The 17020-nt window shown below is 34.7% G+C and overlaps 1 protein-coding gene across 3 annotated transcripts; it reads right to left on the bottom strand.

The window, feature by feature from the left end:
- Positions 1-1685: 1685 nt before the first annotated feature.
- LOC149786207 (uncharacterized) lies at positions 1686-16808 on the bottom strand. Of its 3 annotated transcripts, none has more exons than XM_089976577.1 (2): positions 16463-16808; positions 1686-3210 (listed from the first exon to the last, which is right to left on the bottom strand). In XM_089976577.1, the coding sequence occupies exon 2, from the start codon at positions 3205-3207 to the stop codon at positions 2005-2007; it is 1203 nt and encodes a 400-aa protein (XP_089832703.1). In that variant the 5' UTR covers positions 3208-3210; positions 16463-16808; the 3' UTR covers positions 1686-2004. The 3 variants fall into 3 exon arrangements, with proteins under 3 accessions (XP_089832703.1, XP_089832702.1, XP_089832701.1); XM_089976576.1 differs by lacking the exon at positions 16463-16808 and adding an exon at positions 8252-8308; XM_089976575.1 differs by lacking the exon at positions 16463-16808 and adding an exon at positions 6457-6608.
- Positions 16809-17020: the final 212 nt, after the last annotated feature.

Genomic DNA, 17020 nt, shown 5'->3' with positions numbered 1-17020 from the left:
CTTTCCTTAGAATCTCCTCTCTAAGTTTTACCGCCAAATTACGAGTGGCTCTCTCTGAGTAACCCTATATTGCTCAGCAATCTTCCTAGGCGAGACTAATTTTTCGCTTGCTATTTAGAAGTTATAATTCGGTTCGACAATGTTAGCACACCCTCTAGATCAATTTCGATTGGATATTGCTTTGATTCGATCCAACCAAACTTAGCGGACAATGTCCTTCTCGCTGTCTGTCAATGTGGGGACGCCCCGTTTTCTCACGGTTAATCTGATCTTTGTAGCAGATAGGTGGGAAGTCGCTCGATCTAACGCCAGTGCCGATTCAAGATGCCGGATCTTCTCTTTGGTCGCGGTAACCTTGCGTAAGAGATTAACTCTAGCCTGCAGCTATGTTCAGACATCAAACCATGGCTTGTAATAATACCTTTGTTTATACACGTATATTACTGTACGAAGGCATGAGCATCGTAGTACATTTTTCATTATAAAATAATGCTTGTTCCGCATAATCCTACAACAGTCGAATGGGTGACATGTATTTCTTTTAAGAACGATAGTTTTCATCAATACATGAAAACCTTTAATCCTCTGATTACAGAAAGAAATGAGAATTTACATAAACGAAGCAAGAAAAGACCAAGTAATAAAACTAACGGAATTCTCAATGGTATTTAAGGTTCCTCTCGAAAATTGCGTTTTGTACAAGGTTCACTGTTTAAAAAATTGAGTCCCAACATCTGATCTGTGGAATCATATGTTATTTAAAGAACAAAGCGGGAAATGCCTATGATAACATGACGCAGTGTTTGTGTACCAGAGGGTTCGAATGCAATACTATACACGTAGAATGAATGCCTAATTCATAAAGCAAAAATAATTAAAAACGTTCACCCAGACAGATTTTTTAACAATTTCGTCATCATAAAGGCGAGTTAAGGTATTAATATCTTCATACAAGATTAGGTGTAGAAACATTCATTTGTTAGATCAGTAGCAGTGCAAAATTAATTACTGTATGTCTACTATTTTTTAAGCTTTTTTGCTACTTTACCAGTTAGATTTAATCGGGTGAAAAATAAGTTTAACTTAAATATACGATAAATTAAACGCTAAAGTGATATACAATTGTATTTTGAATTGCATGATATTAAAAGAGTCGAAGTTACATCCATTTTCTTCGCAAAGTATGAACCGCTAGCAGACGAAATGCGTGTCAGAATAGAAAAAATTTCCCTAGCGTGGAGCGTAACCAAATTTCCGATAGATAGTATGTATCTCTGAATGATAGTAAAGGTTATTTACCACCGATACCTCGTCAAAGCTCAGATGGAGCATTACATTCAGTTTTAGGCCTAAGTTTGTTTACCTCCCATCAGGGGTCAGATCTCATACGGGTTATGACATTGTACATTCGGCTGTACAGTACTATATCACTTAACATGGAATCAATGACCCGTAAGAGCTGTGATACGAGATCGGAAGTAAGTATTAGGCGCGAGATATGCATAATGTCTAGAAAGTTTGGCTGGTGGCATGGGTTACTGCCTAAAAAAAAGACTACTGTGAGAAATGTTTGGATTGGATAAGAACGATAGCTGTCTGGAAGTGAAGATGGATGCTCGGGATAACCACATATATATTATTTTGCTTCCTAAGCATAGGCGTTCCTTGAAAACTCATGCCATAAAAACGCTTGCAAATTTTATTTTTTCCCAAAAATCCACACAATAAATAGTGATTTCCGAGACAGAGAAAGCCCTGTCTAGTGTCCATTGATGAAGCTATATTAGAACATATCTAAAAAAGAGCTTAATCTGATTTACGTATACATGTTTCCCTTGAAGTTGGTACAACTATAATGAGGAAGACAATGCAACGTACTATGTGTTTACAGACAGATTAAAATGCAAGAAAATACTATTAGTGTAGACTCGGATCTATTTGATATGTATCCCCATAATGAACGTTTTTGTACCAAGATGTATGTTCGTTCAATAATGTGTATCCTTAGCAGCTACTTGCAATGACGGGCAGCTTAGGTTCATTCATTCCACAGAAAGAACACCTGCTTGGTCGTCCGGCGTCTGGACTTTGCGGACTTAACCTAACAGACGTAAGCTCCGGCGTGTTCCAAGTCGTTGTCCCATTCAAAGAGCGCAGAGTGGATCCTTCTGGTGTTTGTCGAATGGATATAGTATCCGGTGATATGGTTTTTGTTCTTCCATATAGACTGCTTGCTTGACTATTTCCTTTTCTCGTTCCGCAGGAACCTTTCTGAACAAAGGTATCTTCGCCATTAAGTGTCATGACAGTGGAGACGGAAGACATGTCCTTACTTTCAAATACAAATTTCTTCAATTTTCCAGACTTAGAGACTCTTTTCCTTACCTGTGCAAAAGGAAATCTTGTATCGTCTCTCTGGAATTGATCATAATATGTATTATCAACCATGGCTAATTTCACGCCATTTAGGGGCATATTTGCCGTCGGTTTCTTTAACTGATTGCTATTTATGTGCGCATGACTTCTAGCTCTGGGTTTATCGTATGAAGAATCAGCAACTTTGCTAATAGAAGATACTGGAAGGAGAGCAAATTGTGGTGGCATCGAATACTCACTGAAAGTTTCCTCATTCGGAAGTCTTTTGCTGTAATCCTTGGAATCTGCTGATGTTAAGATCCTGTCTGATCGCGACTCTATGCTTCGGTTTGAAGAATTACTTGTCCACGCATTGTGAATGGCTATTTCACCAGGGGTAGAACTAGACCGTTCTAAATTTGCTTGAATCTTTTCAGCCTCAAAACGACGTTTATATTTTTTGAAGATTTCTACAACCGGTTGAGAACATAGGGAGTTCAGCCAAGATGAATTTGTAACAGCGCCAAATCCAACGTCCTTTTTCTTCACGTAATAGTAATCAAAACTTCTTTGGCGAATATTTTTGACAGGTTTCCTCTGCTGATTTGTTTTTGGTTTAGTCACTACATGCTTTGGGATATACGCATTAGTAGAGAAGTCGAAGCTGTATCGGTTTACATCAGGAATATTGACGTACTTTTGAGTTGCTGGGCGCCTGGAATTGGCCGGAGTTGACACCGGGCATCTGTAGGCTTCAGCCCCACCTATCGGGGTAGTAGTTCTAATGTACTCGTCTACTGCTAGACCTCGCTCTCCCACATCATCGAATGTCGCTGGGTAGCCCGTCAGCATGGCCTAAAAAAGAACAACACAGTCAGACATTATGCCTTGGGATGCGATATATCCTGCAAAATACTGTCACTTCTAAAAAATATAACCTTTGAATAAACAAAACGTGATCTCGCCACTGTACATCATAAATTTAAACTGTAGCAACGCTACAGAATTCCCTTAGCGATATGATAAAGTAATCAAGACGGATTCCAGCAGGTATGTTAGTTGAAGTTACACATTGTAAGTAAATAACTGTCACTCTCAACACAGCAGACGATTTTCCACAATGCTAGCTAGTTCCTTATTTGCATCTCAATATGACATAGAATAGGGGCAACACAAACCTATTCACTGGTACATTGCGGGTAACACTGAAACTTTCGAGGGACATACTCTTTAACTTATGGAGAACGGGGTTTACCTTTTGCTAACTACTTTTCCTATATATTTGGTTTTACCGTTTCCACGTAAATTGTCTCAGTACGTCCTCTTTTGTTAATGTTTATGGGCAAAAGAAAAACACAGATGCTTTGGTACCACGATACTCTTGACTATTCGCTCTTGTTCTTTAGTATTCGTGATGCTTGACAAGAAAGCTAGCGTATGGCTATCCAGATGAAGGTCTCAAATAATTCTTCATATAAATGTGCTAAAGGGTTTTATAAAATGTCAGTATCCATTGAGCACATATTTCCAGTAAGCAAATAAATATTTGCATCAGTCTAAACATCTAGACAGGTATATACACTAAAATAAAACTCGAGACTTACCACGGTTGTATTTTGAATCAATATCTTGTCTCTGTTACAAAACAAGGCGATATGTATTTATTTGTGAAACGCACACTTAGGCACAGAAGTTTTGTTTGCTTTCTAAAACTGATGTATCATATTCTTATTCCAGTATACAAAGGAATTAGATAAGTGTTGCAATTATTTATAGAAATATTGATTACTTAGCTCTTTTGTATCATAGCTCTGTTTGCAACGTTATTGATTTAATATCAAATGAGGAATACGGGTCTATACTTCAATGTAGCAGATCAAACTGAATATATTTGTATAGCTGATGCCACTAAAATACGTGTGTGTTCATTAGTACTTTCAAGACTGGACTACAGTAACTCAATTCTGTCTTCTTCATCACAATATCATATTCAAAAACTTCAAAAAGTTCAAAACACAGCTGCTTGGATCATACTTAGAGTACCACGATCAGAGCACACTTCCCCGCTGCTATGTACCCTACACTGGCTATCCATTCGATCCAGAATCGAACACAAAATTTGTTCTCTGTGCTACGTTTCACTGACGGACTCCAGTCCAACATACCTATCCGACCTCACCCATGTGTATACACCAGCAAGATACTTACGCTCCTCTTCGGACAATCATATACTCATTATTCCCACTACGAAAACAAAATCATATGGACAACGTTCTTTTGCATACCAGGGCCAGCAACGTGGAATGAATTGCCCACTGAACTTAGACACAAAGACACAGTGATCCCATTCAAGAGTGCTCTTAAAACTCACTTATTTCGACTGCAAGAACAAACTTAAAGACCTAATAATGTTTCCTGCCTCAAATATTTTCAGCATGTTTATATTTTCTACTTTCATGGTGTTCTTTTTTGTTTTATTTTTTATGTAATAATATCATTATATATGTTTTTTTATGTTATAGGTGTTGTCTAATGTTGTAAAGCGCTTAGAGCTTCTAAAGATTAGGCGCTATACAAAGTCCTCATTATTATTATTATTATTATAACTTCCGAGATATGACTTTTATTAGTCAGCTGTCCGAATAGTCCAGTCTGAATCATCACCTTTCATTGATTGTACTGCCAGTGAGGAAGCAAGTTTTTCACACACAATAGAGCAATTCAGATGACTTTTGTTTTTAAAAAAAGAACAGTAATGCAAGCAGACCAAACATGCATGTTTATTCAGCTTCAAAACTTGAGGATTTTAGTCAAATCAGAATCAAAACAATACTCGGCCGGTACCGTCAAACCAACAAAAAATATACCTGGATAGTGAACATAATCCATACTCTATCATTCCTTCTGCTATAGTAAAACTTCCGTTATGAAAGTGATCCTTGCTCCCGCAACGTTGTACATGGATCGTGTGTGTGTGTGTGTGTGTGTGATATTACTATCCGAATTCAATCACTGTTTTGGATCAATCGGACAATCACTCATTTCGTTAACGTCAGATTTGGTGGCTCTGGGTGATTCGCTTTTTGTCATTCTGTCTTCCAGTTGTAACGTATACTGTCCTTTCGGCCAATAATCGGAAAAGATCACTAGAATACTACAAAGATCGGCGATTGCATATACCTGTACATTGTTTACCGAGCGACGTCATGTGAACATCAGACTGTGTGGACGCTTTCATTATGGACGACTCAACTGATACGACTTATTTTTGGCCGAAATATTCCCAATTTCTCTTGTCAAGCTTCACGTCTGTAGAGAACTTTCATTTAACTAAACTTGTGTAAATAATTCCATTAAAGGTATCATAATGTTTTTGATATGGCTATATTTTGTCAATCGTATTTTATCGCGTGAATAAATTCCCTGACATGTTCTGGACATGTTCCCCTTTTTAAGTTGTTTCAATCCATCGAAGTATTTCCAAAATGGAATATTATAGAAAAGTCACCCAGGTGTTTTCTTCCACCGCCGTATTTTACCCTGTTGTCGAAAATAGTTATCAACATATCTCTGAACAGAATCAATTTACAGCCAATGTTTCTTTTAGAAAAAGCACAGAATGCTCCCACAATATTGTTGACTTGTGGAAGAGTGGCCAAATTGAATATTTCTGACGAAATGCTAATAAAACTGAGCAATAATGCTTTTTAGCTGCTTTTTATATACTAAAAAAGTTCATGCATACTCGATAGTCAGTCACGCTTATATATATATATATATATATATATATATATATATATATATATATATATATATATATATATATATATATATATATTCTAATTGAAGGATCAGCGCACATTCGATTATGCGATGATCAGTTGCGAATATTGCATTTGACCAAGAAAGTAACAAAAATGGCGGGAAACTAATGACGGTTCACTCTGTATCGCATTAGGCCGATGTTGGTATGCACCGCCGAGATTCAATGCGATACTGTTCGGCCAGTTACGGTTTAGCGCATATTATTAATTGGTCTAATACAATATAGCAAGTAACCCTCTCTTCGGTCGAATGCGAAAATTATAAATTGGTATTTACCCCATAATGATGTAGTACAATCCGACTGAGGACTGCCATTATGTTACGATATTAGCCTGTCACCACATGTCTTCCACCCAGAGCGGACGAAAACCAATCTTTAAGCGTTATGATGCATGGCACCGTGTCTTGTTATAATTGCATATTGCCTAACGACTCTAGCTAGAATGATTTAAAACCTCTATAAACTTTATTGATCACTGTAGATGGTTTATCTGTGCAGCTATCGATACTTTCGACTCAAAATATTATTAAAAACAGTGACTGTAGGTCATATAGGGTATGCAGTGTGTTTGCTCCTTGTTAGTAATCGCTGGGATATTAAAATATTTCTTTGATATTGACAGATAGTCGATACACTTAATACGTTAACAAATCATACTTATCTCTGGGCGTCTTAAGAAAACATGGTCTGACCTTGTACACGTTATACAAATGTTGCTGCATGAGATTGCGTGACAAGAAGTCTCCTGTGATGGGTAATGCAGTCCGTAGGCTCTTCGCAAACAAATACATGACAGGTGACTAATGCAGTCACAAAAGAATTAATCTACACCTTGAGGCAAATAACGAAATATTTAGAAACATTTTTAATGATAAAATGTTATTATTTACATATTTAATTTTTAGTATACAAAAATTATATATATATATATATATATATATATGTAAGTGTACATCTGACTGACGGATATATTTTGAGCCAGTATGTTTCAAACCTTGACCGTGAAAATAAGGTCAAATCAAACGAAAGAAACTCGATATATAAATATCATTGGTAAGTGTAGCACAGCAAACAATTTATATTACAATTTCCACTTCTAAAGTAGACCTTGTGGAAACAGTGGATCTAATTACTAAGAACAGATGCCAGTCCGACCCACACAGCGTACCAGTATAATAGGTAACTTGTATACAAATGAAGTGTCTGACACACAGAAATCATACTTTACTGTGTCTTTGTTTAAACAAGATGTCTCCACGGTGAAGAGTGAACTTAACTGACTAGATGAAATTGCCACAATCTCTAGATGAGACAATCGATATAAATGTACGACTTGCCTTGTCATACAATATACAAGGTTACTGAACTCTGAAACTATTGTGACTTGCATTATCTTACTTAAAGTTTCATAATTGAAGTTATCCACAGACATGTAAAGATTACAACTTACAATAATTAAATTTGTACTGATTAGTACATAATTGCTCTAATATAGTATCCTTATGGTCGTTAAAATTGACCAGAAGAATTGACCAGTGTTCTAATAAGAACCGTATAGAATGTTTATTTCATTGTTGGTTTTAAATGAAAGTCCGATATGCAGATAATACGAAACTCACTGAGAGAGACACATCAAAATGTAAATAAATGGAGAGAGAGAGACAGACAGACAGAGAGATTTTTAAATCTGGCCCGTACAAAGTTATCTCAGTTAAAGCACCGACCTTCCATCTAGATATCTATTTAATTATAATCTAAAGAGCAATTAATCCTTTTCAAAAAGGTGATTACATACACAAATGACTGTCCATTTAGAAGTTTGTCGATCATAAATCAAGACGCAGTCAACATACATTTCGTATCGAACAGAACACATATTTGCCTGTCATGCTTGGTAATTTACTCGGGAATTATAAATTCAAATGACGCATAAGGACCCAAGGTGGTAAAATACTGGATTAAACACAATCAAAACAAATACTGACATTTCATATCGAGGTTCATTATTCCTCTCAGTGGACAACGTAATAATATAATATAACAAAATATATGTACTCCAAGGATACTCACCACAATAATATACATATCCCCGATTTGGATCATTTTTTTTATGTTATGGTTTTCTACATCCTCAATAGGGATCCGATGACAATAAAAATAAAAATTAAAACAGTACTAGACCAGTAAGTATCCAGAGTGTTTTGAAAATCGAAATTAACAATAACTAGACTATTCTTTTGTTTTGTATCACAATTTAGTATCGGCCTACATGACAATTAAAGCAAATTAATTAATTTTTAGACCAGTTAAACTCCAGGATGTTAGTTTACAAAATTATTAAAATATTATAGAAGCAGTCAGATTGAGAAGAAAATTATCAGACACTAATTTAAATATATTGTGCATCTTAAATAATGTCACAAAATTGAAGGAATCGTTTTTTATAAAGCTGTTCACAATAAAGTGGGGTTTACAAAAACAGATATTCACAAAATTTATATATATGTAATATACGAGTTTCCATGCTAAGAAAATGTGTGTAATAGCCAATAGTACACAAAAGGAATGTCTCGGTAACATACAATTATCAAAAGGCGACAGTTCTGTATTATTTTGGCTATTACGATGTAGTTCAAATGAGAACATCAACAAAATATATGCAAATTTACATATACCTTCAACATAATATGCGGTACAGGTAATTATATAGGGAACAATAAGTCAGCACGAAGGACGAGAGGTGTTCATTGGACTACAGAAGAAGTAAAATAACCAAAAGGGCCAAGTATCCCGTCACGTTTTTGCTTGAGTTTTGTCAAGGTCAAAGGTCGTGATATTAGAAGTAAAGATGATTAAAAAGTATCTTTTGCATCTCTGAAATATAGTAGTCAAATATAAAATGGATCCTTATTAAATAAATGAAAATAAACAGTTAATTATTTGATGTGCCAATACAAAAGTACGTAAAAAGGCATATTCACCTTTAGAAAACTATAAAGACATATCAATGGACAAAATTTAAGCAGACTCATAAGAAATATTTAGAGATTCTTTTACAGAAATACAACTTAGTACAGAGTGTTTGGGTGGGGGAAACCATTAATGGTTTACCTGACAATGTAGCATCACATTGACATATTTGAACTGGGAATAAGCAAAAGGATATAGATAGGTTTCTATCGATCAGGGGAAACTGAGACACATATGCCCAACTGGGTTTTGTTAAAAAGTTTATATAAAAGGAAGAAGAAAAAAAACGGGTAAATGTTTTTCTATTCGTTGAGGAAGACAGCAAGTGATTGAGCAGATTGGCTATTACGATGCTCTTAAATAGTTACAGCAATACGTTTTATAGATATCTGGTATAAAAAAAAGGCACTGAATCAGATTTGTGTCATATAAAGTTGAGAAAAGCTGCATCAAACCAGTTAAAATTACTTAATGGGAAAAAAGACCAACTGACAATACTGACATGCTAATAATAGTGTTATGTGTTGGATCTAATAACTTAACTATTATATTGGAAAGCATCATTACGTTTAAAAAAAGACAGATGTTTATAAAATAAGATTAGAAAGCAAATATACCAAACATATAGCGTCCGTGCTACACACCTATAACAGTATTGATTCAACTAATTCATTTTAACGCTTAACTTTGCATTTGAAAATAAGATAAATATACATTCAGTCAGCATCACCATTTTCCTTAATGTTGATCTGCGAGGGAAGAGAGACCTTGTTGCACATTACCATGCAATTTATTTCTTGAGTGAGTTTCGTAAAATAAGCCAGGTACAATCATTTTCCGTTAAAAATAATATATTTAATATTTACATTTACATTTCAAATTTATGTGTATATTTTGTCTATTTGTTGTTCATCAAATATATACTAAGTGGCTTCTGCAGATTCTTGCAACAGTTGACAAATTTATGAACAAATCACGTTTGGCAAGCCTTCTATAGTGTCTGAGGCCTTTTCTATCGATGAGTTTTTCAACTTTTCTTGATCACGTTCTCTTTTCTACACACTAGCAAAAACGCCTTTCAATCACGTTCTCTTTTCTACACACTAGCAAAAACGCCTTTCAATCACGTTCTCTTTTCTACACAGTAGCAAAAGCGCCTTTCAATCACGTTCTCCTTTCTACACAGTAGCAAAAACACCTTTCAAGCTCATTACGAGAGAATTAAGTGTGAGATTTGCTAAAGTTGAATGTCAAAAAGTATCTCTCTTGTGATGTAATCATACAAAAGCCAGTTCCATTTCGTATCTGTCATTCACTGATTGTACAGGTGATGCAGAGTTAATCGTATTCTACTGAAACCAAATGTTTTCAAGTTCATTGTCTTGGTTTCGACTTTCGGTGGATTCAGATGCCCATGAAAGTGCCATATCGAACATGAAATTCTGATAAAGATCACAAGGATATAATTGACGACGATCTGTTGTTGCAGGCAGAATGTTTAACGTTATTCCAAACTTAACCATAGATTGCGAACTGTATAGCTTCAGTGCTAGTGCCCCTAATCATAACATTCTCAAAATGCATTTAAGCCTAATTTGTTCTAACTAAATTAGGTAACCAAGACAATCACTGCGATAGGATATGGTGATGCGCATTCTACAAAAAATATTTACCACGGCATTGTTAGCATTGTTAGCAAGGCCTTTTACCCACATGTCAAATGTCATAAAGAAGCTACCAGGTAAAATCAGTATATTTGGACCTACCTTTGGAATTCTTATCTGCAAAGGTTGTTCCAATTAATGATGCACAGCATGTATGTTATAAAATTATGTATTGGACTGAAGTATCTAAGATCTTATATTATTTTTTTCCCTCCTTGTGAGGAGTTATTTATCTGCCGCAAGTTGCCGTTTAGCTAGCGAATAAAGCTATGCTATTTATTAGAGCATTGTACCACAAAAAAATCTTTACCGCAGTATACCGCAGTAGTTATGAACATACCGCGATACATACCACGGTATCCCGCAATTATCTTAGGGACAAAAAGGTTAATATCCTGAGAAAGGAGCCAGATACTATTTGAAAGAATAATTCCGCTTGTCAATAGATGAAAAAATATCCTGCTCTCATTTATAGCAAAATATCACCATATCATATCCATTAGAATAAATTTTTTTAAAAATAATTATCTTGAGATAAAAGAAACAATACTATATCAGATGAAAAGGAAGTCGTCGCAAGCCCCACTCGAATTAAATGGTCAGTGCCTTATAGTAGATGAATTTGCTAAGTTGTACTGTAACAACTGGAACTAAAGTGACTTGATGAAGCTATACTACGATAGAAAATAACTAATAATCCAAAATTCATCTTGAAAAAAAATGGATTTGGACCGAATATATTTCACTTCATTACATTTGACAACCACTGGCATACGCGGCACGTGTCACACATGTGAATAAATAATCATGAATATATTTATATTTGTAATGTTCAGAAATAGTTTTTGACAACTACAACTGTTTTGTAAAAACAAATAATGATTTGTTGCCTCAATTTGTCATGTAAACAGAAAACATGCTGTTAATGGCATTAAATTCATAACAAAACTGAGACCACTCCGATGGTCTAGTGGTTAGAGCTTCAGCCTCGGAAGCGGGAGGTCGTGAGTTCGAACCCCGGCCGAGTCATACCAAAGACTTAAGAAAAATGGTACTAACAGCTGCCTCGCTAGGCGCTCAGCATTAAGAGGTTAGTGTTAGGACGGGTCGGCCTGGTGTCAGGATAATGTGTCTGCGGCATGATGCCCCAGTGCTAGACATCACTATAAACTGCAGATATCGTAGCGATATGACTGAAAAATTGTTAAAGCTACGTTACAAATCCTAATCACACACACACACACACACACACACGCTTCTGTAAACAATATGTATTTCACATGACGTGAAATACATATTGTTTACAGAAGCGGCTTTCAATTCGTTCAATACATTCTGAATACTTTTGTCCCACATATTTCAGAATTCATAACATAATATAAGATTTACTATATTATCAAATAATTTAAAAGCAACAATTAAAATACCCAATTTTCCTATGGTAATAACAGATAGCCATAATATATTTGATACCCTGGGCTATTAATGTTCCTTTCGCCCTCGTAAAGGATAACTTGTATATAAACACATGACCTATAAAACTGTATCATCTTGTGCCCATTTTAAAACCACTTTTCATAATTTCTTAAAGATCTACAATTGTAAAGCACAATTATCTCTGTCTTGTTCAAGTTGACTACAATTCCAGTGGTAGTACAACAGTATTATATTATGTTTTACTGTTGTTGCGGTGATATTGTTGTATCCGCTTAATTAGCTACATAATCAACAAATCAATTCGTTAATAAGCATAGAAAATAATAGTGGACTAAAATTACAACCTTGCCTAGTCCCCAGTCTACAGTCAAAGTATTCGGTTAAGAATTACTGGATTTGATATATGACCGCTTGTTCAAGTACACTGAATTTATGATGATTAAAAATTTCTGTTGATGGCTTTTGAGGCTAGACACTTCTACAATTTACATACAAACAGTACAACATTCATTTTTATACATATTTCTGGATGATAGACTGTAAAGCGAATATGTTATCAGGAGATGAAAATCTGCGCCGATGAAAAAGATACCAAAAAATGAATACAAAATGGCATCTAATGATAGGATAATCAGACTGAGAAAGTTTGTAGAGGTACATGGGGAGTATGTACAGCCAAATATAACCTCACACTTGACCTCCTTATATGTATTCTACTGTGTAGGTACGGCCAAATATAACCTCACACTAGACCTCACTACTGTCCAGGTACGGCCAAATAATATACTACACTAGAACTCCATATAAATATGCTACCGTCATTCGTCCAAATAAAATGCTAAGTATAAATATCTTATGTGTCACAATTTGTACAGAGTGATCCTTTAAGAAATCACCGAAAGATGAAATAAAATCGGATTTTCGAGTTTGAATTGTACGTAATTTCTTAAGTGTGTTTTATGTTTACTGACCTTCTTTGGTTGTCATCGCACTCAATGTTTCCCTGCCTATTATATCAGTAGTACAGCTAATGAAGTATAGATTTCAGTGTCAACTCTTCTTATTTTTTTATCAACAAGCCCTCTAACCTGAGCACGATGTCTTTTATAGTGTGTCAGCTATAGCGTAAGTTTAATCATACAACATGAGTTGCATTGTTAGATGACAACTTATACAACAATCAGCCTTAACAAGTCAAATTCATCTACTAGAACATACTGACCATTTAATGGGGGTGGGGACTGCCACTTTATTTTGAGCCGAGAAATTTTCTTTTCTTTCATCTCAAGATTATTATTTTTTTCAAATAAAATAATGTATATAATATGACGTTATTTTGCTTTAAATCAGAGCAATATATATTTTTTCAGCTACTGACAGATGGAAATTTAAAAAACCACGTGTCAGACCCTTAGCCCACAAGCATTAAATTGTTAGCCCCTAACTATAATTGCGTTATACAGTGGTACGTATCACGGTATGTTCAGAAATACCGCAGTTTACCGTGGTACAATTTTTTTGTGGTAAAACTTAGCTTTAATAATAATCATGTTAAGATCTGAAAATGACTTTGCCTGCGGTTGACTTGTTGTACCTTGACCTATAAGATTAACGGTTAAGGCTCATTTGGGCAATTTCGAGTTCGAATCAAGATATCTTTGGAACATACATTTTACACTGGAGAATTATACCCCCTACTGATATTTAATGTTACAAACGTGGCTTTTTTACTTCTCCTGTATAAATAGTAATCTATTTTTAATTTGAAAAGTCTGTTTTGATAACGATGTGTTGGTACATATCTTTCTTTGCAAAAGTGTCGATACAATTCATCGATAACGAATTTAATTGACGGCCAAAAAAACAATAGCCTTGTGGGAAGATGAAGCATCAATTAACATTGATTCTCCATGTCTTGAAATCAACATATAATTCCACCAACCTCCGTATCTTTTATCTATCTAATTGACGGTCTTTCTAGCTTTCTTTCTAGCTATATGTAGGCAAGTAATCTTTATAATAATAATAATAATAATAATAATAATATTATTATTATTATTATTATTATTATTATTATTATTATTATTATTAATATAAACATGAATAATAATAATAATAATAATAATAATAATAACTAGTATAATACCGCTACTGCTGCTACTTCTACTACTACTACCCCAACTTAAACTACTGTTACGGCATCTTGTTTTAGTTGGTGTTATCTTCGTTGTCATTCCTGTTATTGAATTTATTTATTCGTTTGCTTCTGTAAGACATACAGCTGCTATCCATTTGGCCTTGTGAATGTAGAATATGCCCTATTATCCATCTTGTATGTCGGAACATACATACATACATACATACATACATACATCCATCCATCCATCCATCCATACATACATATATACTTTCATACATACATACATACATACATACATACATACATACATACATACATACATGTACATACATACATACATTCATACATACATACATACATACATACATACATGTACATACATACATACATACATACATACATACATACATACATACATACATTATGATATGCTTTTGTTTCTTACTGAGTTGCACTATGTGGATACGTATCGGTCATTTGATCAATAAGGCAGTTTTACTCCGTACAAGGACACACTTATCATACAATATATTGCCTTTATATTATTAGAGATTTTTCGAATAAAGATAAAAATCAAATTCCTTTGTAGATTTTAAGCAAGAAAATTGAACAGTCGCAGTTTAAACTCATTTAATATCAAGGTAAGGTTTCTGATAAAAGGTAACTAATGAAGCAAAGGCCCAAAGAATCTATTGTAACTTTTCAAGGGAGAAAACAATTTATACCAGAGTTTTTATATCGATCATTTAAAATTGACTTGGTCGCCGAAAACAAATCTTGCCAATCAAAATAAAAATGGTCAGACGATTATTCTATAGTTACATGTTACAATATAGCTGGAGTTTCTCATAAAGTTCATGTGACATTTGGTTTTCGTTTGTTGCTTTTTTATGTATAATTGTAGGTATGTATAATTGTATAACTGCATGTAAGGCTGTACGTAGTTTTATGTGTGGGTGTACATTTAAAATGAAATAACGACGTTTCACACTGCAGTTTGAAGGATTATTATGTTTAAAGTGAGAACGCATATTGGTCAGGCAATGATGCAGTTTTGACAATGTTATCGGTTCTGTAATTGGATGGAAAAAAAAAATCGTCGACAGATGGATGCATACACGGTTGGACGGACGGATGGATGGACGGACGGACGGATGGTGGATTGATTTACAGATACTGAAGCAACAGACTAAATATTCTAATTCGTCACAATCAGCAGGTGAATACAGCCCGACGCCATCGATATTCGTGGGAATAATAAACTTACAATGTTACTTTGTTAGATTTACGGACACCTGCATATATATATATATATATATATATATATATATATATATATATATATATATATATATATATATATATATATATATATATATATATATATATATAATAATAATAATAATAAGTAAGATTGTATTGCACCACACAACACATCTACCTTTTGTCATAGAGGTGTTTAGTGAACAAAGAAGTACATAATGGGTTGGATCTAATTTTGATACATGTAATACATTTTAACAATATGCTTAGATTAGACGAAGTGTGTGCTCAGCCTTGATATGATATCGATCTAGCGCTTTATACACAATAGTCACAACTACTACTACTACTACCACCAGCTTTTGCTACTACCAATACCACAATCATTACTACTGTTGCTGCTACTAATACTACCACCACTACTACTACGACTACTGCAACTACTCTCAGCATGAAGAGGTTAGTGTTAGGACTGGGTCAGACTGGAGTCAAGATAATGTGATTATTATTAAACATTTCGCTGTCGTGACAATCATCATAACAATAATAAAGGTGATGATGACGGTAGTGGGGACGTAGACGACGATGATGATGATTAAGTAGATAATTAACAAAGTATTGTGATGAACTATGAAAAACACAAACGAGAAGGTACCTCCACTCCCACCATTGTAAATACTATTAGAATTAACTGGACATGGTTTATTTCCCACTTTGGAAATGAAACCGGTAAGCTAATTTCTTAACCTGACATCCTTGAAATTTACAGTAACATTGCTTTTCTATCTTTTCTGTGAATATACTTACTGAATGTAATCAGAATTAACTGAAGGCGACTGAACATCAAATTGTGAATTCACCAAGCTGCAAGGTGATGTCAGTCGTGCAGACTTTGTTGATGTTTCTTGTAGACTATCCTGGTATAGGCCTATTGTAGTGTCAGCGTGCCCAGGTATGAACCGAATCAAATGGTTACCCACAATTGAGTATTTTAAATACAAATGAAACAAGGCGATCTGTCTTTCAAAAGTCCTATTGGCATAACTAATGATATCGCAAATTAATGTATCGGGCTTAGCAAACAGACTATATGAGATTATACACACTGTGAAAACCAACGACAGAGCAGACAAATAGGAATATTAACACTACCAGCTGTTACCGATATGGAGTTCCGCCTTGTGTAAGGTATGAAAAACACAAACGAGTAAGCACCACCTACACCTGTTAAATAGCAATCCAGGGAATGAATATTAAGAAATGCCATATGATTTCGACTTTTGCGCCGATTCATTTCCAATAAAGTCTTGTTTGCTTATGTGCAACATTAATGGAAGTGACCTTGCAACATGAACAAGCTTAACA

Source organism: Sinohyriopsis cumingii, chromosome 12, assembly GCF_028554795.1.
Source record: "Sinohyriopsis cumingii isolate HCF-2022 chromosome 12, ASM2855479v2, whole genome shotgun sequence".
Lineage (NCBI taxonomy): Eukaryota > Metazoa > Mollusca > Bivalvia > Unionida > Unionidae > Sinohyriopsis > Sinohyriopsis cumingii.
This window is presented reverse-complemented; position numbering and strand designations above follow the sequence as displayed.